The 15,206-nt window shown below is 45.4% G+C and overlaps 2 protein-coding genes across 3 annotated transcripts in view; one reads left to right on the top strand and one right to left on the bottom strand.

Annotated features, from left to right (window-relative positions):
• LOC109936341 (RNA-binding protein 4-like) overlaps window positions 1-15,206 on the bottom strand; it is a 61,872-nt gene that overhangs the window by 22,366 nt on the left and 24,300 nt on the right. Inside the window, exons 3-4 of one of the 2 annotated variants that reach the window (XM_048619792.1) lie at window positions 5,119-5,183; window positions 1,093-1,297 (exon numbers count right to left, since the gene is read on the bottom strand). In XM_048619792.1, the coding sequence (XP_048475749.1) occupies window positions 5,152-5,183 (32 nt within the window). In that variant the 3' untranslated portion in view covers window positions 1,093-1,297; window positions 5,119-5,151. Of the gene's footprint in view, window positions 1-1,092; window positions 1,298-5,118; window positions 5,184-15,206 lie in introns of those variants that run through there. The other variant, XR_007266057.1, reaches the window with a different exon arrangement.
• LOC109936340 (prokineticin receptor 2-like) lies at window positions 11,097-13,136 on the top strand. The gene has a single exon (XM_048619793.1). The coding sequence runs from the start codon at window positions 12,301-12,303 to the stop codon at window positions 12,757-12,759; it is 459 nt and encodes a 152-aa protein (XP_048475750.1). The 5' UTR covers window positions 11,097-12,300; the 3' UTR covers window positions 12,760-13,136.

Genomic DNA, 15,206 nt, shown 5'->3' with positions numbered 1-15,206 from the left:
CCGTGACTCCCTTGTCTGCTCCACACTCCCCTCCAGCCCCACCACACCCGACACTTTTCCCTGCAACCGCAGGAAGTGCTACACCTGCCACAATAGCTCCTCCCTCACCCCCATCCCAGGCTCCAAGACAACTTTCCACATCAAGCAGATGTTCACCTGCACATCTGCCAATGTGGTATACTGCATCCGCTGTACTCGTTGTGGCCTCCTCTACATCGGGGAAATCAAGCGGAGGCTCGGGGACCGCTTTGCAGAATACCTACGCTCGGTTCGCAATAAACAACTGCACCTCCCAGTCGCGAACCATTTCAACTCCCCCTCCCATTCCTCAGACAACATGTCCATCCTGGGCCTCCTGCAGTGCCACAACGATGCTACCCGAAGGTTGCAGGAACAGCACCTCATATTCCGCTTGGGAACCCTGCAGCCCAATGGTATCAATGTGGATTTCACAAGCTTCAAAATCTCCCCTCCCCCTACCACATCCCAAAACCAGCCCAGCTCGTCCCCGCCTCCCTAACCTGTTCTTCCTCCCACCTATCCCCTCCTCCCACCTCAAGCCGCACCCCCATCTCCTACCTACTAACCTCATCCCGCCCCCTTGACCTGTCCGTCCTCCCTGGACTGACCTATCTCCTCCCTACCTCCCCACCTACACTCACCTTTACTGGCTCCATCCCCGCCTCTTTGACCGGTCTGTCTCCTCTCCACCTATCTTCTCCTCTATCCATCTTCTATCCGCCTCCCACTCTCTCCCTATTTATTTCAGAACCCCCTTCCCCTCCCCCATTTCTGATGAAGGGTCTAGGCCCGAAACGTCAGCCTTCCTGCTCCTCTGATGCTGCTTGGCCTTGCTGTGTTCATCCAGCCCTGCACCTTGTTATCTCAGATTCTCCAGCATCTGCAGTTCCTACTATCTCTCTCCACACTGTTTTAATTGTTTTTGACTTCGATGAAAATAAGCATCATAAAAGGAATGTAAATAGGCAGCCAAAGTGCTGTGACCCATTCTATGCTAATACTAAATGTCGAATGCCAAATGTCGAATTTGGAATTTACCAATTAATTACATATTTTTGGCTTGGAAAACAATTGATGTAGTAGCTGATTTTAATTTTCTCTTGTCACATCATACCGCACAGTACATGCTCAATAATGAGAGTCTCATGCTGATTTATGTGTCCTGCTTTGATTCACGTCTTTGTTTGGAGACCTGCCGATGATTAGTCATTTCATGCACACTGGCTTTGTCGTATTTCAAGCGTCAGAGATCCCTCTCGCTGATTAAGTGGGCTTTCTGAAACACAGAGAACTGCGTCCTTTAAAGTGGAACAGACACCCAGGGGAATGTTCGCAGGATAATTTATCTCGGTTTGCATTCTGTTGCAGTTTCAGAGAGCGGGAGCACTACAGCATTTAATTCTGCAGTCCATTTTAATTGATGGACCAAAAATAAGCAATTATGGCTGCAAACATGATTCATCACCGTGTATTCCGCTATAAAAAATCACAATTTATATAGCGCCTTTCAATGTGGAACTTGATGCAAATGCTTTATTAAGTGTGCTAATAAAATACCATGGAAGAACTATACCTATATTGGGCAATGTCTTCATTTCAAATCACAAAAGTAATTACTCATTTGGAGAGAAGTAATTGCTCCCTAAAAGATTCCTGACTAAAGAGCTTCATGTTTTGATTGCTTTCGTTCTGTTACTTTAAAACGAAGAAATAATGCCATTATCGAGCAACAGTCAAAACGCCTAACCCATTCTATTCAGCAACAAAACTAACTCCGCACAAGTGACCACATATGTCTTCAAGCATGATGGTACAGTTTTGGACCTAACAATCTGATCAGGGGCGGCACAGTGGCTCAGTGGTTAGCACTGCTGCCTCACAGCGCCAGGGGCCCGGGTTTGATTCCACCCTCGGGCGACTGTCTGTGTGGAGTTTGCACACTCTCCCTGTGTCTGCGTGGGTTTCCTCCGGGTGCTCCGGTTTCCTCCCACAGTCCAAAGATGTGCAGGTTAGGGTGGATTGGCCGTGCTAAATTGTCCCATAGTGCCCGGGGATGTGCAGGTTAGGGTGGATTGGCCGTGCTAAATTGTCTCATAGTGCCCGGGGATGTGCAGGTTAGGGTGGATTGGCCGTGCTAAATTGTCTCATAGTGCCCGGGGATGTGCAGGTTAGGGTGGATTGGCCGTGCTAAATTGTCCCATAGTGCCCAGGGATGTGTCGATTAGGTGAGTTATAGGGGGATGGGTCTGGGTTGGCTTCACTGAGGTTCGGTGTGGACCTATTGGGCCGAAGGGCCTGTTTCCACACTGTAGGGATTCTATGATTTCAAAGTGGCTGTTTAAACAATATCTTTTGCAACAGTTGAATTAGCCATCAAACTTTCAAACTCTCATGAATAGCTGTTACCCCACGCAGTAAAGTCCTGAGGAGGGACAGGATTAAGAGGATCCAACGATGTGGTCGTGCAAGTGAGGTGGAAAGGCCAAGAAAGGTACTGCAGGGTCAGTGATAGTCAGAATGGGGTGATCAATTATTTAGAATGCCACTCACTGCTCCCTTCCAGGCACTTCAAACCAGCCACAATTTCACCATTCCCAAGCCTTCCCATCTCTACCTTCCCCCAAGAGATTGTTACAAATTCCTGGCCAATCAGTTCCATTTTGAATCCATTCCCTTACCTCACACTGAGCCACATTTGCGACAATTATCATCCTTGGCAAATTCAGGTCTCTGGCCCCAGATCTATTCACCTGGCGCCTCCAGCCCTTTCTCAAGCAGCAACCCAATCTATCTCCATCTACCACCACCAGCTTTGAGAGACAACAAACAACATGCATGCCCTTCAGTGCGACCCCACTATCTACTGAGTCAGTATTATCCCTCCATGATCTTGTGGCCCTACTTATCTCTCCACCGTTCTGTAACCCCTTATAACCTTGCCTCCCAATTCTGGACTCCCAAGTGCATATTCCCAATTTTAATTGTTCTACCATTTAACATTCAATTTGAAACAACCTCTCTTATTCTGAACATGTCTAAGCAAGGTGACAATGAATGGACCCTCGCTCTTTAGCACTGATCAAGGGCACCTACCTAGACCAGGCATTTGACTTATAGAGTCATAGAGTAATACATCATAGTAACAGGCCCTTCAGCCCAAACTGGTCCATGCTGACCATGGTGCCACACAGCTAGTTCCAGTTACCCTCATTTGGTCCATATCCCTCTAAACTCTTCCCAACCATGTACCTTTCCAAATGTTTTTTAAATATAAAAACCAAAAGAACTGCAGATGCTGTAAAACAGGAACAAAAACAAAGTTACTGGAAAAGCTCAGCAGGTCTGGCAGCATCTGTGGAAGGGAAAACAGAGTTAACGTTTCAGGTCCGGTGACCCTTCCTCAGAACTGATGCTAAGTTATAAACTGACGTTTTCCCAGCCACCATCAGTTCTGAGGAAGGGTCACCAGACCCGAAACGTTAACTCTGTTTTCTCCTCCACAGATGCTGCCAGACCTGCTGAGCTTTTCCAGCAATTTTGTTTTTGTTCCTGTTTTTTAGGTGTTCCTATTGTACTTGCTCTGGGCAGCCCATTCCATGTACACACCACTCTCTGCATGCAAAAGTTTCCCCTCAGGTCCTTCTTAAATCTATCCCTTCTTACTTTAAACCTATGCCCTCTAGTTTTCAATTCCCTATTCCTGGGAGAAAGACTACATGCATTCATCCTATCTACGCCCCTCATGAGTTTATATACCTCAGTAAGGTCACCCTCATTCTCCTATGTTCCAAGAAATAAAGTCCTATTCTGGCCAACCTCTCCCTATTACTCCTACTACTGCCTACACGTCCTGGCAACATCCTTGGAAATCTTCTTTGCACACTTTTCCAGGTTAACTATGTCTTTCCTATAACAGGGTCACCAAAGTTATACACAATTCTCCAAGTGCGGCCTCACCAATGACTTATACAGTTGTAACATAATGTCCCAACTCCTATACTCAATGTCTCAATCGATGAAGGCCAGCATGCTAAATGCCTCCTTCACCGCCTTGTCTATCTGTGATGCCGTTTTCAATGAACCATGTACCTGTACTCCTCGGTCCCTTTGTTAAACAGCACTCCTCAGGACCTTACCATTCACTGTATAAGATCTACCTTGGTTTGACTTTCCAAAGTGCATCACCTCACACTTATCTGTATTGAATTGCATTTGCCAATCCTCAGCCCATTTCCCCATTTGATCAAGTAATTTTTGATAACCATCTTCGCTATCAACGATACCTCCTAATTTTGTATCATCTGCAAACTTACTAATCATGCCTTGCACATTCACATCAAGATCATTTATATAAATAACAAATAACAAAGGATTCACTTGGTTAATTCTTGGAACGCAGACATTGTCAAGTGAGGAAAGGTTGCACAGATTGTGCCAACATTCATTTGAGCTTAGAACAATAGGATTTGACAATGGTATGGGCATGGTATGAACCAGAAAATACCCCAACACAGTTATGTTCGCCACAGATATCACTGTGAAGAATGCAGATTATTAGGAGGCAGATCATGACACTCCTCACTCAGGTTGCACATTACTCAACTCTGGCTCTGAGCGTAATGTGACCTGCTTCAATCCAAAGCCGGTGAAGTCACGGGAGAATAATACACCTTGCATTCACTGGGGGCAGGAGGACAATAATCACAGTGGGAGGCTTTAAAAACACGAGGCCATTTTCACAGCAGCAGAGAACTTTCCAAGAAATCCAAGAGAGGTTACGAAAGGATCGAAAGGTACTGAATTAATAATAGGGCCTGGGATTTACACTCAAAATATAATGAGTGGAGGAGGAAGGTTTTCCACATAAGGGAATACAAAACCCATTTAGGCATGGGCCTGTTGAAATCATGACAAATGCAATACTTAATAAGCACAATGAGAAAAATATTGAATGGTAAGGGAAATGCGATTACTATCATAAAGATACCACAGGCACACATAATGGTGTAACATCCCCTATGATTCTGGTTTAAGAAACACCAAGATCTGTGCAATTGCATATTTTTCATTAGTTGCTATGGCTTCTCTAGGACATACCTGCACCACAGTGAATGAGAAGCCCCTAACAAGTCACAGTTCCAAGGTGAGAACAGTGGCATATCCTGCAGGGAAAACAAAAATGATTTAGGTTTTTAAATGATCACAGAATCCCTACAGTGCGAAAGCAGGCCATTCGGCCCATCAAGTCCACACTGATCCTCTGAAGAGCATTCTGACGAGGCCCGATCCCCCCCCAGCTCTATCTCTGTAACACTACATTTCCCATATCTAATCCATCTAGCCTGAATGCTACAGGCAAACCTAAGCTGCACATCCTCGGACTGTGGGAGGAAACCGGAGCACCCGGAGGAAACCCCACGTAGACACGGGGAGAATGTGCAAACTCCACACAGACAGTCACCCAAGGGTGGAACTGAACCCCTAGCACTACGAGGCAGCAGTGCTAACCACTGAGCCAACAATGTAGATGGATAAATATTTTACAGTGATATCTTCCCCAACCCTAAAAATGCCTTCAATAGTAAACTTAGGAGATAGTGAGGACTGCAGATGCTGGATGTCAGAGTCAATAAAATGTGGAGCTGGAGAAGCACAGCAGGTCAGACTGCATCAGAGGAGCAGGAAAGTTGACATTTTGGGTCTGGAACCTTTCCTGCTCCTCCGACGCTGTCTGACCTGCTGCGCTTCTCCAGCTCCACCTTTCATCCAACTTCAATATTAAACATGTTAAGCTCTGTGAATGAGACAACACTTTTACCTGCCCCTCTGACAAACCTTAACTGGCGGATTAGAAGAGCTTTTAAATAGAAAAACTTGCATTTTAATTGATACAAAGTTCAGAACTCGGGATGAGCGATAAATGCTGGCCAACTCAGCAGAATCCACATCCAGTGAATGAGTTAAGAAAAGATCACCATCGTGGGCAGTGCCCAGGAGCATTAGCGACAGAGCAGCAGTCTGCATCATGTTGACTGCAGACCTACAGGAGACACAAATCACCATTTATTATCGATTGTGCCGTAAGGTTCAAGACCCACTCCAGGTCTTGAATACATAACTTCAGTGCAGCATTCGCGGGTGTTATCTTCCAGGTGAGGCACTGAACAAAGGTCCTGTCTGCCTTTACCACGGCAAAACAATCCCAGTCACACTCGTATGCAAGTGTGAAGGGAAAGAAAACAGAGGTGACAAAATACACACCAGGCACGTTTCGAGGAGGAGTACTGAGTATCATGGGAAGACGGATGACCATAGGATGTAACAGCAGAAGTGGACCATTTGGCCCATCACCATTCAATGAGCTCATGTAGGTCTGATACTCCTCAGCCCCATTTTCCTGCCTTTTCTCCTTAACCCTTGAGTCCCTTACTGATTAAAAATGTCCGATTCAGCCTTGATGATACTCCACGACCCAACCCTCTGTGGTAAAGCCAAATCCACAGATTCACTACCCCTGTCAGAGAAGAAATTCCTCCTCATCTCTGTCTTCGATGTACTCTGATTTTTTGTCCTCTGGTCCTAGACTCTCCACAAGAGGAAACAACCTCTCCATGTCTACCCTGTCAAGACCCTGAAGAATCTTATACATTTCAGTAATGTCACCTGGAAGTCATAAAGCAACAAAATCAATGATGCTGTGTACTGTGGTAATCAAGACAGGGCCACAGAAGGTGGGGAAAGACTATGGTAGGCTTTTTGTATTAAGGTGAAGACTGTGTTAAAATCATTTCACTGAAGACATGGTACATGATGGGGATTTTGTATTGAATAGGGTGGAAATCTCCTGGATGAATCCCTCCTGTGTGTGTGTTCAGGAGGTTAACTAGAAGGAAACACTGAATTTGATGGGTCATATCAATAAAAGGTAGGAGTAGAAGTTTGGCAGAGGTCAAAAATAGGCAGTGAGAAAATTAGCCTTGAGTCAGATAAGCAACCAAGCATCTTTTTTTAATTCATTTGTGGGCATTGCTGGCTGGCCAGTATTTATTGCCTGTCCCTAGTTGCCCTTGAAAAGCCTTTGTAGCAACTGGTACAACTTAATGGCTTGCTAGTTCATTTCAGAGGGTAAATGACAGTCAACAATATTATGTGGGTCTGGAGTCACATGTAACCCAGGCCAAGTGAGGATGACAAATTTCCTTCCCTGAAGGACCTTATGGAACCAGATGGGTTTTTCCGACAATCGGCAATGGTTTCATGGATCACAGTAGCTACTTTTTATTGAATTCCAATTCCACCATCTGCTGTGGTGGGATTCAAACCCGGTTCCCCAGGACATTAGTTAAGTTTCTGGATTAATAGTCCAGCAATAAAATCTCTAGGCCGTTGTTTCTAGCCTACTGAGCAGGGCAAAAAAACAAATATAAGGTAAAGCTAGAAATGCTTGCTTTTTAAGAAAGTAAACAAGCCTAATGAGTCCCAGGTTAGAAATTACATAATTCTATTGTGAACAAGTAACAGTGGCATGAATTCTGGAGCCCCTGAATTTTCTTAGCTACAGCTAATAGACTGACAGACACAGGATATCTCCTGTTTGAGAGGTTGTGAACAAAACTGTTGAAGAATTTATATCCTTAAGGTTTCTGTTTGGCTGATAACAGAGCACTGAATATTGCAGCAAATGTGAAGATGTCATTCACAGACAAATCCAGAGAGCTTGGGCCCAGCCTGATCAAAGGGTTTGCAGCATAACGACCCTGCTTGTCGGAGCTACGAGGAATTGAATGCAAAAGCTCCCAGATCCCTGTGGTAATTCAGTCCCTCCTCAGGGTTTCATCAGTAAGGCAGGATGGTTGTTCAGATTACAGTAAAACCACCTTGCTACTGTCCATTTTTCCAGCCTCTCCATCTGTTATTTGCCTTGTATCGCTACGGTCAGTGTTTCTGTGAAAGGGGCTTGTTCCTCTAATGACCTGGACAACCCTGCCTTGCACAGTTTCCTTCCTTTCAACCTTCATTGAAATCTGTGCATTAATCTTCTCCTCCAAACCCATCGCACCACACGCCCCCCCACCCCCACCCCTCCACCCCAGACATTCTATATTCCACAGGATTTCAAAACCTGAGGATGGGATCACCAGATTGTCACTCCTTGGTTTGTCTCATTCCATCTTCTATTTCCAGCTTTGGTAATGCCCCGCACCATTTCATTTCGATTAGCCCTTTGCATGGTGATTGGGGTCCTTTAAGATGTTGTGCCTCAGTGGAACACTGCCAGGAATAATTGATGAGTTGTGCTTTTGTGACACACTGTTAAATTATATGAAGACCTTTGTTGCTCCTCTGGGAAAAGAAAAACCTTTTAGTTGCTAAGCATCTTAACCTTGGAAACCACCTCCCTCCTCCCATCCTAGGGGGCTGCCTCACCCTGTTTACTTCTCTCGGGAACCTTTAGCCACTTAACTATTGATGGTGTGGGGGGGGTGTGGTCTTGGCTGGCTAACCTTTTAATTCAACTTGAATGAAAATGGGACTTCTCCTTTAAGATAACAGTCTGGTTGGGAGATTCTGCTCCTCCTTGAGAAGGGAACTAGTCAGGCAGACCCAACTGCGTGTCAGTGAGTGAGTGAGCGAGCGAGCGAGCGAGCTGGGTACAGAGCCAGCTGCAGAGACGAGATCTTCAGTACAAAGACGGGAGAGGACAGTATTCCACGGGCTCAGCTCCAGAGAAACGTGCGGTTTCTCTCTCAGGAATCTAAAAATTCTGAAGCAGACAGGAGTGGGCTGCCAGCACAAGTGGGAAATTTCTTCAGGTAATTCCCCTCCGCCCCAGAGATATTTTGTGACAGAAGAACTGTATCAATGAGTCCACTCCGCATTCAGCCTCTTGGAGGAAGATGCATGTCACACTTTTGGGCTGATCAGAAGCAATGGGTCATTAAACCATGCTCGTTATGAGAAATTGTCGGAGGGTGAGATAAAACTGCTGCATTTTCTGCTGCTGATTTACAGAGACTTGACACACACAGTCAGTTCTAGTCAACCGGAACGAATACAAACCAAGCTATTAGGGACTGAAAATAACTTGAGTTGCCTTCTGATAAGTGAATTCAGTTCTATAGCGTTTTAGGGTTGTCCAGATTACCAACCTCACGTACAGGTTATTCTAACATCTGGGACCGTTTCTGCTCTTTTAGCTTAAAGTAGCTGAAAATATTAAGCATCAAGAAAGGTAAGATTTGCGACAATTCAGTCGCTTGTCTTTAGAGATGCTTTGAACCAAGTTGCATTAAAAAAGATATTTTCATGATCCATTGCAAGTGTCCTAATCTGTTTACAGGTGGTGGAGGTTTCAGTCTACTGAGACTGACTGAGTTCAAGTGCATGCTGTCACCTGGGCCCAGTTTTGCATTTAGTTTGGGACCTAGTCTTATCTGGACTCTGACCCCCCAACTGCCCAGTCTCCTAGGCCGACAGTAACAGCCCAGCTCAGATCCACTAGCTAACTCTCACCGGGGTTAAATCATGAACGTCTTGTTCCATACGATGGAGTGATTCTCACTGATCAGATTCACACACAAAAAAAGTCACTTTTTATTTAACAGCACCCGCGGAACTATATCTGAGCAAGGCTTGGTGCCTTCAGTGGGGAACAGGAACATATTAACAGTATTTTCACTGTAACTGTCCTGGGCAGAGTCTTATAGAATCAAGCTGCTTCCACTGACAGGAAAATCAGAGGGTACAGATTTAAAGGTAATTTGAATTATTTTAAGTAAAATGCCAGAGGGAAAGTGATCAGAAAGAAGATGTGCAGCAAGTTGTTCTGGAGTGATCTGGAGCTCGCTATGGGTGGTGGAAGCAGAGTCGGCAGCAGCTTTACAAAAGGAATTTGTCACTACCATCAGGGAGGAAAGAAATGTGAGGACCATGGGCAAATGTAGGGGAAGGAGGGCAATTAATTAAATCTCACTTTGAGAAAAACACTGGCATGATGGGCTGAATGACCTCCTTCCATGTACTTTAATTCGATAAATTTAAAACCAGGTCATACATAGACTGTGAATATTTTTCCAAGCAAAAAGGTGGAGTTTGCCATACACAAGGGTCAGTTGGTTTATTTGAGAGTCTGATTGGACCTGTCTATACAGAGTCATGTTAAATCATTTGGGACAGGTAGCTTGTGGGCCACTAACTGGAATAATGACAAGTTCAGCAATTAAACCCATTAAAGATCCTCTCAAGTTTTCATACAAGCACAGTCTGTTCAGGAACATCAGCCTTTCTTCAGCAGCACTTGTAATAGCAGCAGTGCATACCATCTACAAAATGCACTGCAGAAATTCATCAAAGATCCTTTGAAAGCACCTTCCGAACGCACGACTGTTACCATCTTAAAGGACAAGGGCAAGAGATACATGAGGACGTCACCTACTGCAAGCTTCCCCCTCTGAGCTACTCATCATCCCGACCCGGAAATTTATCGGCTGTTCCTTCAGTGTTGCTGTGTCAGAATCCTAGAATTCCCTCCCTAAGGGCATCGTGGGTCTACCTACAGCACATGGACTGCAGGTGATTCAGAAAGGCAGCAGCGCGTCCCCCACCCCCACCATCTTCTCAAGGGGCAACTAGGGGCAGCAATAAATGCTGGGCCCAGCCAGTGACACCCATATCCCATGAGTGTATTTAGAAAAACTTGCAGTGCAATGGAAACTGACTATGTCTGTTAGTTGGTTACTGAACAGGTCTTGGATTGTCGGGACAGTGCCAGAGTTGGAGGATGAGTGGCATCTCGTTTGGAGGAGAAGTTACACTTGGAGGTGACTGGTGCAGATCTCCTTATTGGGTAGAGGTGGAGCTGGTATAGATTTGATATTCACACATCATACTGATGCCACATAGACAGGCTCCAGGTACAGGTTCTGGCTTATTCCCCACAGGGCAGACAGAAACTTTGGAAGGGAAATATCCACCTGTCCCCTATCACTCTGTGACCAGCTTACTGTGCTGGGAACAGGCTCTCTGTCCAGATTCTGTGCTGACAGGTATTGTGAAAAGAACACAGAGAAAAATCAGAGGTTCACTACAAAAAATACCACCTCCCCTGTATAAGGGGCCTGGAGGGTCACAAAGCATTTCTCGTAAAGAATCCTCTGCTGGGTAATGCAAGCTCAGGTTAATTCCCATTTTCTCAACTTACTTGCTCATTGCTGGGGTATGTGAACCCCTCTCCCCACCCCCCCAAGCCATGTCAAAATGCCCACCAATTGAGACAATGGAAGACTTTAGGCTATTGGTCGTGTGTGCAACTTCACACTCCCCAACTAACACTAACACTTGTGTCTACGCCAGTGGGACTCAAAGACTGACTCTTCCTAACTGGCACAATTGTTAAGCACTTTTGTCCCTGACCTCACCGCAAACCACGCACTCAGCACACAGCGCAGTTCAAACTTAGACTGAACTGTGCGACTGAGAAAATATTCCAGTTTTAGCATGGGTCCCGGGATAATGGTCAGAACTAGTTGATGATAAGATGGGTCTTCTTCGCTGTTGTTGGTGACGGTGCAGGGAGTGGGGTGGAGGCGACTCCGAATACAAAAGCAACTGAGCCAAACAGAATTACAATATGGTTACAGCATGGAAGGAGGCCAATCAGTCCATCATGTTTGTGATGGCTCTCTGAGGGAGCAAGTTACCCCACTCATGCCTTCCTCACATAGCCCTGCACTTCCTTTCTTTTCAGATATCGAACAAGCTGATATCTTCTGAGGAAGGGTCACCGGATCCGAGACGTTAACTCTGTTTTCTCCTTCACAGATGCTGCCAGACCTGCTGAGCTTTTCCAGCAACTTTGTTTTTGTAGCTGATATCTTTCTTCCCCTCAGAAGCCATGCCCAGCGGAGTCTGAGAAAGTGACCTTTCTCTTACCACTGCCTTGGACAAAGGAGAGTAATCGCATTGTGGACCGGGACTGAATCTGTTCCTTGCCGAAACTCAAAACCCAGAGTCACAGGGCAACTCCGGGGTCGTGTTCCAGCCGTCTGTTAGAACGATGCAGACAACTGTCTGATTCTCAACCACAGTCACATAACTCGCAAGCTGTGAAGGTTAAAATGTCTCTCTTGATCCAGGTAGAACATCTGCAGAAGAATCTCTGCAATCAAACGTTTCATCCTGCAGAAGTTTACGCGCAAGAAACACCGATGAGCTCTTGACCAAAGAAGTCATTTCAAACAAAGATCGCAGGATTTTGGTGAAAGTTGTAAAACTTTAGCCATGGCAGATCACTGTGCCAACTCATCACAATGCAGTGACTTGAGCTTGACTGATCTCAGCTTGTCTTGGAATCAGAGTTATGAGTATGAACAATACATGTCATTGCCTGATATAAGAGGGCAGGAGGCTGCCGATATCACTTTCTACCAGGCCAGGATTGTGATCGGTGTGGCCTTTGTCTGCATCATGCTGGTCTGCGGTGTCGGCAATTTTTTCTTCATTGTGACCCTGGCCAGATACAAGAACCTGAGGAACATCACCAATCTCCTCATAGTCAACCTGGCCATCTCAGATTTCATTGTGGCCATCGTGTGCTGCCCCTTCGAGATGGATTATTACGTGGTCAGAGAGCTGTCCTGGAGCTTCGGTCATGTTCTATGTTCTTCTGTGAACTACCTCAGAATGGTCTCCCTCTACGTCTCCACCAATGCACTGCTGGCCATAGCCGTCGACAGGTAAGAAACTCTTGTGTGTTATGTGCAGGGCACTTCTGCAAGTTGTTAGAAGTCACCATCAACCTGAACTCCGTTTCCTAGCCAGCGACTTCATCCCCTCTTCAGACTTTAGTCTAGGTGAGGCCAAACCAGACAATACGCACACTTGCATCTTATTTGACCCTGAGCAGAACTTCCAAACACAATCTCTGCTCCAAGAGGATATACATAGTAAAGTTGCCATAGTGCTACCAGACCATAGGTCTTCCCTCTCATTAGAGAGAGAGACGACTGATGGTGAGTTTAACCTAATGTCACTATATCTCAAGCAAGGGGTGAGGTTGAGAGTTCTTCGTGGTGACCTCAGCCAATTCAGGAACTGAGCCCACACTGTTGGCATCATTCTATTGCAAAGAACTGAACTAACTGACCCCCTATACACACACACACAAACACATACTGGTAATGCCTCTGGGCTGTTAATCCAGAACCCCAGGTTAATGTTCTGGGGTCACGGGTTCGAATCCCACAATGACAGAAGGTGATTCTTGAATTCAATAAAATCTGGAATCAAAATTAGTCCAATAGTGATGACTCAACCATTCTTGTTAAAAAAAAAGACCTCGTTCATTAGTATTTTCAAAGGAATGGAAATCTGCCATCCTTACCCGGTCTGGCCTACATGTGACCCGAGAACCACAGTGTTGTGGTTGACTCTTAATTGCCCTCTGGAAAGGCCAATCAGTTCTAGTTGAATTAGACATGGGTATCAAATGTCAATCTTGCCCACAATGCTCATATCCCATGAAAGACTACACTGCTTACTTCCACACCTGCAGTATTACCCTTCCTCACCCTGCCCCAGCTCATCTGCTGCGCTGAAATCACCATCCAATCTCGTAGCGCCTCTAGTCTCAACTATTCCAGTGCTCTTTCAGGACTTCCCATCTTCACCCTCCTTAAAATTTCCAGGTTATCCAAAACTCTGTTGCCCCTTATTCTAACTCACACCAAATCCCCCTCACCCATCATCTATTACCTGCACTGACTTCCATACTAGCAACATGACAAATTTTAAATTCTCATCCTTGAATTCAAATCCATGGCAATGTTGCTCTGTACTCAGTAATCTCCTCTAGCCCTAGAATCCCGAGCAAATTCTACATCAAATGTAACATCCAATGGATTCTTGATTTCTTTTGCCCCGCTACTGGTGGTTTTCATCCAGGCTTTAAACTCCATCCCTGAACCACCTCGCCTCTTTCTTTCCTATTCAGAAATTGCTTAAAAATAATTTGACTAATCTTTTCACAAACAAAAACAGAAATTGCTAGAAAAGCACAGTGGGTCTGGCAGCATCTGTGGAAAGAAATGAGAGCTAGCGTTTCGGGTCGAGTGACCCTTCCTCGGAACTGTTCTGAGGAAGTTCTGAGGAAGGGTCACTCGATCCGAAACGTTAACTCTGATTTCTCTCCACAGATGCTGCCAGACCTGCTGAGCTTTTCCAGCAATTTCTGTTTTTGTTTGTGATTTACAGCATCTGCAGATCTTTCGGGTTTTTATTGACTAATCTTTTGATCATATGCCCTCATATCGCCCTAGATGGCTCACAGTGAATTTTTGTCTGATAATTGTCTTGTGCATTGCCAAGAAATTATTAACTACGTTAGAGATGAAACATAAATGCAAACTATTATTGTTTAAAATAATGCTGCAAAGTCACAACTTTACTTGAGCAGTAAGATTTTCAGCAATCATCAGCAACTCCTATCCCTATTTCATCTATCCTTTGTGGGTGACCTTGTTCTCATTGTGCGCCATTATCAGCAATTTGCTATCAAACCGAACAGATATGACCGTCTCACCTTCTGACCTCAGTATCCTTGCAGTTAGTTATCACCACCAGGCTGTGAGGTCAGGAGAGCTCAACAAATTGCTGGGCTAGCGAAGTGGCAGAACCTGGCTACTTTATCAGTGACCCTGCTTTGAGCGCACTCATGGGTGATCATCAGGTGATGATTGGATCAGATCCACTGTGACCGCCACAGGTAAATTAGCAAGTTGATCAGTGCCGTCAAGGCAAACACGTGAAGAAGGCTTGTTCGGACAAGGTCACTGAGGACCTCAGTGTCCACAGATTTAATTCCTCATTAAATGTTGCCTCTCTGAGGAAAACCTAAGGAACAACAACGGAGTGGAATCAAACAGGAAAAGAATTGTGGCACAGTTTAACATTACATTCATTCCTCTGTATCCACAGAATCTTGGATCCTACAGTGTGGAAACAGGCCATTTGGCCAATCGAGTCCCTCTGAAGGGTATCCCATCCAGACCCACCACCCTACCCTAACTCTGTAACCCTGCATTTCCCATGGCTAACCCACCTAACCTGCACATTCCTGGACAGTATGGTACAATTTAGCATGGCCAATCCACCCTAACCTGCACATCCCTGGGCACTATGGGACAATC

Source organism: Rhincodon typus, chromosome 43 (assembly GCF_021869965.1).
Source record: "Rhincodon typus isolate 14 chromosome 43, sRhiTyp1.1, whole genome shotgun sequence".
In the NCBI taxonomy this organism is placed as follows: domain Eukaryota; kingdom Metazoa; phylum Chordata; class Chondrichthyes; order Orectolobiformes; family Rhincodontidae; genus Rhincodon; species Rhincodon typus.
Note: the sequence above shows the minus strand (reverse complement) of the source record. Positions and strands in the feature narration are given on the sequence as shown.